The 12,130-nt window shown below is 43.6% G+C and overlaps 1 protein-coding gene and 1 non-coding gene across 2 annotated transcripts in view; both read left to right on the top strand.

Annotated features, from left to right (window-relative positions):
• Positions 1-12,130, top strand: part of ABCA12 (ATP binding cassette subfamily A member 12) — an 85,324-nt gene that overhangs the window by 63,236 nt on the left and 9,958 nt on the right. The window contains exons 38-44 of the mRNA XM_040560783.1: positions 2,572-2,699; positions 3,730-3,817; positions 5,117-5,222; positions 8,539-8,593; positions 9,075-9,252; positions 10,926-11,041; positions 11,621-11,780. Coding sequence (XP_040416717.1) covers positions 2,572-2,699; positions 3,730-3,817; positions 5,117-5,222; positions 8,539-8,593; positions 9,075-9,252; positions 10,926-11,041; positions 11,621-11,780 — 831 coding nt within the window. The remainder of the gene's footprint in view (positions 1-2,571; positions 2,700-3,729; positions 3,818-5,116; positions 5,223-8,538; positions 8,594-9,074; positions 9,253-10,925; positions 11,042-11,620; positions 11,781-12,130) is intronic.
• On the top strand, positions 131-204 carry TRNAN-GUU. Its single transcript has one exon. It is a non-coding gene; the product is annotated as a tRNA-Asn (tRNA).

Here is a 12,130-nt window from a genome sequence, read left to right as displayed (position 1 = left end):
TAATTCAAATAAACCTAAAAGGGAAGGAGTTTGGGGGGGGACACGTGGGCTGGGAGCAGTTTTCTGAGCAGGCACAATAGCTACAGTGAACTCAGTGTTCAAAATCCCTCCTGTTTTTGCTGGGCCCTGTGTCTCTGTGGCGCAATCGGTTAGCGCGTTCGGCTGTTAACTGAAAGGTTGGTGGTTCAAGCCCACCCAGGGACGGAGGGCGGTTGTCTTTTTCTGATCATTGCTCCCCAGGGGTCGGTGTTGGGGCCCATCCTCTTTAATACCTTTATTTGGCTGAGGGAATTGAGGGCACCCTCAATTTGCAGATGACACCAAGTTGGGGGGAAGTGTCAATCTGCAGGAAGGTAGAGAGGCCCTGCAGAGGGACCTGGACAGGATGGGCCAATGGACGGAGGCCAACGGGATGAGGTTCAACATAGCCAAGCGCTGGGTCCTGCACTTTGGCCACAACAACCCTATGCAGCGCTACAGGCTTGGGGCAGAGTGGCTCAAAAGGTGTGCAGAGGAAGAGGATCTGGGGGTGTTTATTGATGCTCGCCGGAACATGAGCCGGCAGTGTGCCCAGGTGGCCAAAGAGGCCAGTGGCATCGTGGCTTGTATCAGTGGGACCAGGGAGGTGATTGTCCCCTTGTACTCAGCTCTGGTGAGGCCGCACCTCAAGTGCTGTGTTCAGTTTTGGACCCCTCGCTACCAGAAGGACATCGAGGCCCTGGAGCATGTCCAGAACAGGGCTATGAAGCTGGTGAAGGGCCTGGAGCACAAGTCCTGTGAGAAGTGGCTGAGGAAACTGGGGGTGTTTGGTCTGGAGAAGAGGAGGCTCAGGGCAGACCTCATTGCTCTCTACAGCTACCTGAAGGGAGGTGTGGGGAGCTGAGGGTCGACCTCTTCTCTCAGATAACTAGTAATAGGACTAGAGGGAATGGCCTCAAGTTGTGCCAGGGGAGGTTCAGGTTGGAAGTGAGGAGACATTTCTTCTCAGAGTGGTCAGGCATTGGGACGGGTTGCCCAGGGAGGTGGTGGAATCACCGTCCCTGGGGGTGTTTAAGGAAGTGTTGGACATGGTGCTTAGGGACATGGTTTAATGGGTGACATTGGTGGTGGACCAGATGATCTTGGAGGTCTTTCCAACCTTAATGATTCCGTGATTTTGTACCCTGGGTAATGACTGTCTGCACCAGTTTGGGGACAGGAAAGGAAATGGCAACCTCAGAAGATTTGCATGCTAATATATCTGACTTGCTCCCCTTGGTGGGGGAAGGTTTAATGGTGTTTTTGAGTGTTGTATGATTGTCCCATTTAGCAGAGGTGAGCATGTATTCAAGAGGAAAATTGCATTTTATACAGCACTGTCATTATGTGAAAGCACAGCTATTATTGCTGTTTGCTCTTCAGAATTTAACTTTATGCAAAGTCTAGATCTGTCTGCTTTTACTCTGTTTCCCATTACAAATAGTGATGATTAATAATATCAGTTATTTGCATTGAGGTGGTACATACAGGACCAGATCTGGACCCTGCTGAGCTCAGTGCCTTTAGATGCACATGGGGAAAAGACAGATTCTGCCCCAGGAAAGTTAAAATTTAACGTGTCCAGTTGGAAGGTGAGCTCTCCTCCCCACAGTGCTGTTCACCTGTCTTCAGTTTTTTCCAGTAGGAAACCAAATTCAAGGCGCAGCTTGACACTGCTTGTAAGATAAAGCGTGTACTTAGTAGAACATTCCTAGCCATTCCTTACAATGCAGCTATTTTATGCAGTTTTCTGGACATACACTTAATTTCATATTGTTAAAAGTATTGGCATCATTCCTCTGGTAAGTCAGGATAATGTTCAAAGCTGATTCTCACTTCTAGCAGGCACAGGCAGGTGTTCCTCAGCGTGAAGGCAGCTATTTTGTGTATTCTGATGTAAAGTTTTGAACAGATACACAATAGGGGAGGCCAGGGTTTTTGTTATGGATGAGTTGAAAGAAGCAGCCAGCATGCTGTCTGGTGTAGGACGTTTCAACCTTATGAAACAGTCGATGCGATTTTGACCCTCAGTGTGTTAAATTATATATTCAGGACTAATCCAAGGTTTCTCTGAGGCTCTGGAAAATATTCCCAATGACTGACAGTAAAGTAAAAATGTAGAGCATAGCTACTGTGAAATGCAAGATGAGAGTTTGAGGCCACTGTGGAGTTTTCTGCTCCATGAAGCTGTTTTGCCCTCTGCCATTGTCAGTGCAGTCACTCTGAAGCTCTTCTAAATAGGATCAGCCTTAATTCAGGAAAAATCTTCCTACCTAGCATGAAGCACATTTCAAGGTCTCATTGATGTTAGTAAAACTGAAGTGTAGACTCAAACAAAGGTTGTTTTTGAAGCGCCTCACTAAATACATTGAGAACAGCACACAGAGATGTATGCTGTGGGTCTTGGCACCCTGATTTGCAGATCACCAGCTTCTGTAGGAATCAGTTCCGGGACCAGAATATCACCATTGCCAGCTCTCAATCTTGTCCTGATATGCTAGGTTTTTAGTTAAAGCACAGCCACTAATGTTTGTTTCACTTATCTCCTCTCAGACATGCCCGCAGACAAACTATACTCCCCCTCACAGAAGGACCTTCTCTACACGGATGCTTTATAACGTTACGGGGCACAATGTGGAGACCTACATTCTGGCAACCACCAAAGACTTCCTGCAAAAACGGTACAGCACATGCCTCCAGTCATTCTCTGAACTGCCCATGGCAGGGGTGTTGGAATTAGATGATCTTTAAGGTCCCTTCCAACCCAAACCTAGTTCTTCTAACCCAAACCTAATCAATTCTATGATTCTGACATTCTGTAACTGCAATGGGAGCACGTATAACATGTATCATACCCCTGTACTCGAAGTGGGGGCAGTGAAGTAAGGGTTTAGCAGGACCCCACTGCTGACGGTCTCTGTGAATCTGGTGGAAGGAGGTAAAATGCACTGCAGTTACAGAGCTAAAGATAAAGGTTTTGTGTAAGTGCTCTGCTCGATCATAGCAGAGAGCACCTAGGGATAACATGTCAATCACTTGATGGGCTGATGGCTGCATCCACAGATGAGCTGTTGTCTGGCTCAGAAATGTTTAAAAAGAGGAAAATCTGACACAGCCTGTCATGAAGCAAACCCTAGGGAGAGATTCTCCTTCACGTTTAATTCTCTGAAGAGTCTTGGTGTGTGCTTCACTTAAACAAGTGCATCTGTTCCAAGGAAGTTAGAAGTTCAGTGTTTTCTTGCACCAGGGGGCCGTTGGAGCTATTAGTATGTGGAGTCTGCATCACAGCTGCACAGCATGTCTTGGGGCAAAAATAGCCTGCCATTAAGGTTGTCAAGGAATATGTTCATCTGTCCATTGATTTAACCTGAGCTGCTCAGCTTCTGGAAAAGAAGCAGTCATCTTGTTCCAGTGTGGTGAGGAAGCAGCTCCAAAATGTTTCTCAAATGAAGGCAATTTTGTGACAGTGCCTCTGAGTTTGTTTCCTTTTCTTTCCCCCCAAATAAGGGCTCCTGTAGCTGTGTTGGCATGGCATCATACCACATACTGGGATAAGATTTTCTGTTTCAAGTCAACCAAGAATTAATTAAGGTGATGGTAGCATGCAGCACATGAATGTTTCCAAAGAGTCCATGCTTCTGTACACCAATGGTGGTATTAAAGCTTCTGGGTGAGGATAACAATGCATTTCTTTGTGGGTTTTTCCCTCAGGTATGGTGGCTGGAGCTTCGGGATGCCTTTGACAAGAGATCTCCAGTTTGACATCAAGCCAGTGCCGCCCAGCAGAACATTAACTAAGGTAACTGACCTCCATCTGCTAGCTTGTTGTGGCAGGGGAAGTGGAGGATGCAGGAGTGATGTTGACTTTAGTGATATTGCAGAAAATAAAGCAAAAACTTCTGAGATCTGCAGCTTGGCATGGCAGAGATGACTTTCCGTTTATTTCCCTTCCTCTCCCCATTCTTCGTTATTGGTCTGACTTCTCTTGCTAGTAGGAAACAATTTTTCTGCTGTCATAATTTTATTACAGAAAAGTGAAAAGATCAGTTAGTGGCACCTTTATCTCACGAGAGAACGTATGTACCTTAGCTAGGTCTGCCTTGTATGTTCTGATTTACCCATTTCTCTGTTTCTGCTCAGTGAAAATGTTCTAACACATCAGTGTTAAAAAAAAAAATAAAATAACAAGGCTGAAATCTAAGGTAGGGAAAGAAACACAAGAGTTTACAAGATCCCCTTGTCTCCTTGGAAAACCTAGTTACCAGTAAATAGAGTGTTCCTGAAGAACTGTGCTGTTTTCAGAGGTGGCCCCAAGAAAAGGTAATTTGGGGGTTTATTCTTTCACTAGTGCTCAGAGCTCTTATAATCAGTTTGCAGACGTTTTTAACCCCTCCGATCCTATATCTGAAAGCTCTCGATATTTGCTTATCATGTGTCAGATTTAATACCTGAAACCTTGATAGTGCTGGAGACAGGGCAGGCTTCCAGCCCTCTCTTTCTCAAGCAGTACTTGCTCTGCTAGGGCAAGGAAAATAGTCGTTTAGTGTGTAGAACTTGGGGATATGCAAAGGGGGATGCTGTGGGCTGTGTTTAAGCCTCTAACTTTAATAGCATAAGCCCTCTGTGCTATGAAAGGTAACTTACACCTCTAAACAAAAGGCAAAAAAGAGTTACTATGAGGGTGGGAAGGGCTGTTGCTAAAAGAGAAGGTGGCTATTTTCTGCCCTAAAGCAATCTTTTCCTTAATGTTTGGCTGGTCCAGCCTTCTTTTGGAAGTCACCACTGCTGGTACTCTTAAGATCTGAGCAACTTATTACAGAAAAGAAAATCTGTATGCTTTGTCACATAGCCAGCTAGTGCTTCTTTCTTCTCTCCCAGAAGGCAAATGAAGCTGATAGGACTGTTCACGTTTTAAGTGAAATGTGCTTTTATACTCATTTGGTGCTTGATGTGGTTTAATCATTGGACTTTAACTTGTAGAGCCTTATGAATTCAGATAACAGCTATGGAATGATTCATTTGTGCAAGCAGAACAAACCAAAATGTTATCAGTAACAATTTCTCTCCCAATTTGTTTCAATTTCTCAATTCTGTGCAGGTGTGGTATAATCCCGAAGGTTATCACAGCCTTCCAGCCTATCTGAACAGCTTGAACAACTTCATTCTTCGAGCTAATCTGCCAAAAAATGAGTCTTCCAGTTATGGTAGGTGGCCCTTCACATGAACAGACAATTTCTCCCAGCTCGGGGAATATCATGGTTGTGTTGAAATCAATGACAGCACTTACCTTGACTTCAGTGAGGCCATTTTTTAAATTCCAAATGATGCAGATTCCTTTAAAAACAGAATTGAAAAACATGAATAAGGCATATTTTATGTGCCTTTGTCAAAGATTCAGGGGAGTTGGACAGGGAAGACCTCAGCTTCTACATAAAATACTTCTTCATCCAAAAACTGGCAACGGTTGCTATTGGATTTATTGCTTCTCGTTATGGTACTGAAGTAGCTGTCTTTTGTTAGGTGCCTGTTAGTTATGCACAGAAAGGCTACTTTAGGTCATCTCCATGGGTGGTTTAGATTAGTTAATTTTAATATTTCACCCTTCTGCTGAGAGCAGCTCAGGATGTGTGGGTATGTGTATGTTTGTCTTTGAGTGTGAATGAGAGAGAGTGAGATTAAGTGAGAAACATCATTTTCAGCTCTATTTTTCCTCTCACGCATGAAGTACACAGATCCCAAGGAGCATTAGTAGCCCATTTGGGCTCATAAGTTCTCATAGTTTCTTCTAAGTAATGCAATGCAGCAACCCAAATTGCTGCTGATAAACCTGGGTACCTTATTTTAGTGTTTGCTGGTTAGCCTACGTTCAGGGTGCAGCACGGGCACGAATATGTTTGTGTATGTACACCTGTCCCTGGGGATGGAGGGGTGCAGGGAGAAGAGGGGAAGGTTTTTATGGATGTCATTTTGAGAAGCCTTATACAGAGGTGTATTGGACCTGACGAGTAGCAATTGTGTGCAGAATGCCCCCCAGTTGATTTTCTGTGACAAACGGTGCCCTTCCAGCCATGTTGTGGCCATGCCAAGCCCCCCTCATCTCTGATGCCTGCTGTTCCAGGTGACAGTGAGATAGGTGACAGTGTCACTTTGCTCATAAGACTACTCCTCGATGATGTGCCTGAATTTGACTATAAGGGAAAAGGCACCTGCTCTGAAGCCTTCAGTGCCATGCCATGAATCCAAGGCACAGCAGAGTGCCGATTGCAAGTCGAAGCAGCACATCTCTCTTCCCACCTCCACATACTGATGCACTGCGAGTCCCCTCACAACAAGCAAAACCAGCGCCTTGTCTCTACCCCTGTCCAAAAATAATGGCTCGTGCCTTTGAGATCACAGCATGCCCTTGAGGTCAGAAGGTTCAGGCTCTTCAGTATGCACTGCAAAATCACATGGCAAAGCCAGAGCCCCTGCCAGGGTGCAGAGAGAGGGGACCTGAGCCATGTGCTTCCAGCAGCAGGCACCTCCCAAAGTAGATGAATTATTAAGCAGTGATGCTCTCCCCATCTCTGTATTCCCAACACATGTGGTAGTGGGACGAAAGGCTCATGTGAACAGTCAGAAAGTTTGCACAGGGAAAGTTTGATACCAGCAAAATAACAATTTTCAGTGGGAGAGAATAGCAGCAGTTTTTATTCCGTCTGTCCTGCTGTGTGTGTGTCTTTTTTTTCTGAACGAAATGCTCAGTAGTAAATGACCAGGCAGATAATTCTCCGCTTCCCACTAATGATCTGATCCATAGAATGGGGAAAATAAAATGAATGGACGAGGATAGCTCCCTCGGGGTAGTGTAAATCCAGTTTGAAATACAATTGAACAGACGGTCCGTGTGGTACGTCCCTGGCAGCTAAATCTATTTGTTTTTGTGACAAATAAATGACAGTTTAAGAAGCATTGAAATGGCCAGATAAAAGTGTGTTGTCGTTTAAGCAGTTTGAAAGAGGTGCCAGTCCTGCTTTAGAGGTTTGACTTAGTGTATATTTTTTTAAAAAATACATGAAGTGCTTTTTACCCTGTCACTAAGCAAGTCATAATAGCTTTTGACTTATGTATATTGTGCTTTCTCTTCTCTCAATCCCAACCAACAAAAAAGAGAAAGCATTGAAATGGAAATTCCGACTTCTAGCCTAAGCTTCAGCAAAGGAAAATGGCTTTATAGTGGAGCATTAACAGATTAGACAGACGGTATCTTTTTCTCTCCCTCTTTTAGAGAAGGGAAACATTTCCTGACTGTTTATGGGGTTTTATCAGCAGCCCAAGATTTTAATTTCATTTTGCTCGCTTATGACAAGGCTGAGGATTTTTTCCCCTTGGAAATGAATTTCCTAGGAAATCCTCCCTTGCAGATTTATTTGCTCACTATGGCAGTTGGTCACCTAAAACCACAGTTTCCTCCTTGCTGGCCCCCGAGTCAGAGTGTTCCTTCTTCAGGAAAATAGCCCAAAATTGTCCTTCCTTTTACAGCTGCCCAAAGTCAGGCACTAAGGAGCTTACATTTCAGAGGTGCTGTGTGCTAGCAAATCTCTTTGCATTTAATAGCAGCCAGAGGTTCTCCAGCACCTGCTGAGAACTGAGTCGTTTATTCAGGTGCCTAAGTCCAGGTGGAGAACCTCATTTTTGGGCACAAACTTGACCTAAACCCTTTCTTGGTTGCTGGAGCCGTAGAGAATGAGCTGTCATTTTGGTGTGAACAAGGCATTGACCTTCACTGGAGGTTGGAACTGCCCCACCAGAGTCCCCGAGGTTACTCCTCCTGTTAAAAAAAACTCTGGTTTTATGGGCACAAATTGCCTCTGAGCAAAGCAATGTTCACCAGTTCCTTTGAACAAAATGCTCTGGTTTTGGTTTTGGCTTTTTGACTGCATAAGACAATTGTTCAGAATTAACTCATTGTCAAACTGGGGACAAAGGTGTCTGCAGCTTTCTTGGGTTAATGCTAGCTTCTCAACAGATCCCCGTATAGGTAAAAACATATAATACAGGAAGATAATAGCTGTGGAGAAAGGCAGTAGGGAATGATTTGTTTCTCATGATAAAATAAAAGATGAAATGCAGTGAGATCATCAAGCAGCAGCTTTAAAATGAAACATATTCACCAATTTTGAATGCATCAGTGTTGAAGAATCTAACCTAAAATACATGGGCCCACAAACACGTGGCTAATTTTAGGCGTAGGAGTGCTCTTGCTGAAGTGAGTGATACAGCCTTTAAAGCTGGACAGATGCAGAAACGAGGCCTAGGGTTTGAATTTCACAGCTGCTGAGCAGCAATATGAAGTCGTAGGAAAAATGGGGACATTCAAAATCCTGCCCAAGGTCACACCAAGACGATAGAGCAAGAACAACTTTTGGTCTGCTTTTCTTCTCTACTTAGTTTTCTGTATTACTGCCAATCTCAAGAGCTGGGGAAAGAAACTTTAAGCTAGCTACATTTTAAATTTATTTTCTTTTTGTTTCTTTTTAGGTATTTTCTTATCAGCTCACCCATATCCTGGAGGACAGAGTCAAGAACAAGTAATGTAAGAAGATTCATTTGGCTGATGCCTGAATAGTTTAGCTTCAAAAGAAGCAAACCAGTTTCTTGAAAACCATAAAGCAGCCAAAATTACTAAATATCTCCCTCCAAATGTGGAAACTGTTCCCATCCTTGCCTTCATTACCTTTATGCATGAGTAGGATCCTGCATGCCACAGCACTGATGATTCCTGTTAGGGTATTTTTGCAGGATCCCATTTAAATCTGGAGGTCACAGTTACAGTATCACATCATTGTGCTTCAGTATAATATTAATTACATAATTTTCCTTTTGGCCTTTCCAATCAATGCTGTGGCTGTCTTGACTCAGTGTTGTGAGTCCTTTTTTGCTAGGCGTAATAATAAACACTAGCAAAAGACACTGGCACCCCATCAGGCCCTTTTAGTTTCTGAGCTCTAACAATGTGATGAGGGATGTCTACCACTTTGACTCACCATATACATCTTTCTCTGCTTTCTCCCCAGGCTCAACAGCTTACTCGATATCATAGTTTCAATGTCAGTTCTGGTTGGCTACTCTATCACAACTGCAAGCTTTGTGCTATATGTGGTGAAAGAACATCAAACCAAAGCCAAGCAACTGCAGCATATTTCAGGCATTGGGATGACAAGCTACTGGGTGACTAACTTCGTTTATGATCTGGTAAATAATTCACGTTCTTAAATGCATCAAGAGTAGCATTCAGCAGCAGGAGGGGAAAAATGTTCTTTATTTAAAGTTGGTTGCCTAGACTTATTAATATTATCACTACCAAGTGTGTTATGTAGTAATTGTTCTCAAAGGCATTGAAGACAATTAAATGTGAACCGCAACACTGGATTTTGCTAAGCAAAGGCATTCCTTCTCCCTCAAGTGTATGCAAAACACTCAGCACATTTATACAAGAGCAGCACAGAACAGGCCAGAGCTTGATTTCAATTTTAGCATGCAAGCAGCAAGCTGCTTTTTGGTTAGCTTGCAGGGCAAGATGAGTTGTCACGCAGGCTTTATGCATCTCGGGTAAGGATTTGGGGCTCGAGGCTACAGCCATTTTGGAAACCCTGGGACCACAGGGTGTGACATTAGCAGACATCTCACAGCTGACAGTCCTCTGTTGGGCAAAAATCCATTGCTGGGTTGAATGCTCTCTTCAAGATTATCTGTTATAAAGGTTTTTTAAGCCAAGAAGAGCTACTAATGTAGCTCTGTGCCTTCCAGGATGTGAGCAAGTGGCTTTCTACAGTGCTGCACTGCACTATATAGATTTACCACCCTGTTCCTATAGATAGTTGAGCTCCCCAGCACTGTGCTGCATTATGTGGTGTAGGCATGCTCTTGTACTGCCTGAAGTTTAGTCTCCTCATGGTAAAGAGGGTTAATAGCACTGCTGGAAAGCATTGCTAAGAAGATAAATATGCACAGTGTCTGTAGACTAAAGTGCTTTGTGTCTTATGAATTACCTTCGGTGCACGATGTCAAACCCTCACATAGCTAGAAATCTGCAAGTGCAGACTGTCTCTGCTCTGGAGTTTTGGCACTGCCACCTGTGCTGTAATGGTGACCAGCTCCACATATCCCATGGGTTTCCATCAGTGCATTTTTCTAGCACCTAAAATCCCAGCAATAACATCAGCTCCTGAAAATAGGAATTCTGCAAGGGTATCTGGGTGGTCAGCCCCTCTCTGATGCAGTGAGGGCTAAGGCCTGAAATCCTCTGGCTAATGTGAACTGTGGCCTCAGTCTGGCTTGGCACAGCATTCCTGAGTCATGGCACAGGGGCTGGAGAATGGGGCAGATGGTGTTTCTGTTTGCCCAGTCCAAGCCCTTGTTCCAGCACTGCATATTTGTAAATCAGCCTGTGGAAAAATCCCCAGAATCCTTGCCACAATCATTATTCAGTGGGCTGCAACTAATCCAGCACTCCCCACCAGTCAATTCTTTTAAATCCCAAAACTGAGGAAGAGAGGAACCTCTCAAGGCAGATGCATAGTAGGCCATAGCTTGACACAACGTTATGGAGACCAGATTTATAGAAAGCAACGAAGTGCAAGGCTAACAGAAACCCAAAGGGTATTTTGTATTTTTATTTTATTTTATTTTATTTTATTTTTTATTTTTTTTTACATTTAGCCTATTCCAAGTGGCTTTGCAGGATCCATATGGAAGACTCCCTAGGGTTTCAGGAGGACTGAGACCCCCCAAATGTGTTTGATTTCTCCTAGAAAACCTAAGCAGCAATGGTGGGAACAAATTCAGACTTTGCTGCTTTCATATCGTTCTAGAAAAATGCATAAGAATTACCATCTTAATAACATCTTTTTAATATCGTTTTACAGGTACTTTTTATGGTCCCTATTGGACTCTCAGTAGGAGTTATTTCATCTTTCCAGATACCAGCTTTCTGCAACAACAATAACTTACTGGCAGTATTTCTTCTGCTGCTACTCTTTGGGTAAGTGTGAAGCTATTTAAATATCAGAGTGAGGAACTGGATATTGCAGGCTGCTGTGATTTGGGACCCAACAGAGGAATATGTGGGCTTTCTTCTTCAGTGTTCACTTCAGAAGTGGTGACTCCTTCCAGGAACAGTGAGCTAAGCTATTGTTATACCTGCTTTATTCAAAGCAAAATCTGTGTGAGGGTACAAAATATGCAAGTTCACGGTGATAGCCTGGGCTGCAAGCATATATTTACTGAACGATTGCAAAGTTTGATACAGAAACATTTCAAAATCAACAAGGGAAGAAAAAACACAGGAAAATTCAAGAAAAGTTAGAAAAATGGTCTCCCTGGCTTTAAATCCCCCAGGCCTTGTCTGTCTGCTTTCAATCAGGGCTACATGTTCAAAACCTCTGTCATAAACTTCTCCAAATTCTAACAAATACAAAGCCATTTTTCCTCCCTTACAATCCTGTAATATGGAAAGCTAGTCGCGTGCCAAGACAGTTATGTTGTCTGAGATCTTTACTTGTTGGTTTTCAATTGCTCTTTTAATCACTGGAGTATTCTTTGTGCTGTTGGCAATTTATAGATATGCAACTTTTTCATGGATGTACCTGCTGGCTGGGTTCTTCAAAGAGACAGGAATGGCCTTCATCGTTTATGTCTGCGTCAACTTGTTCTTTGGCATCAACACCATAATCACGCACTCAGTTGTGTTTCTGCTCTCCCAGGAAAAGGCCACAGACCAGGTAGGATCCCTGCTATTAGCAAGCCCTGAGCAGAATGACAGGACACTTCTTGTTGAGTTTGGTGGGTTTGATCGTGTCCTAAGCAGGTTCCTGGCTGGTTTCTAGATACGTAATGTAGTCCAAGCAGAGGACGTTAGTTGCAGGACTTTGTGGGTTTCCCTATAGACAGGACATGAATCAAATTGGAATCCTGCTTGTCTGTGTAAATCTGCTCCCCCAGCAAAGATGGACAGGATGGTGACAGAGGGAAGAATATAAAAAGAGAGGTGAAAAACTGCCCGTGCAGAGAAGGGCAGGAAGTGGGCATGGATGTTTGATACGAGGTTGACAGGAACTTCAACCATTGCTAA

The sequence above is a fragment of the Cygnus olor genome, chromosome 6, assembly GCF_009769625.2.
Source record: "Cygnus olor isolate bCygOlo1 chromosome 6, bCygOlo1.pri.v2, whole genome shotgun sequence".
In the NCBI taxonomy this organism is placed as follows: domain Eukaryota; kingdom Metazoa; phylum Chordata; class Aves; order Anseriformes; family Anatidae; genus Cygnus; species Cygnus olor.
Note: the sequence above shows the minus strand (reverse complement) of the source record. Positions and strands in the feature narration are given on the sequence as shown.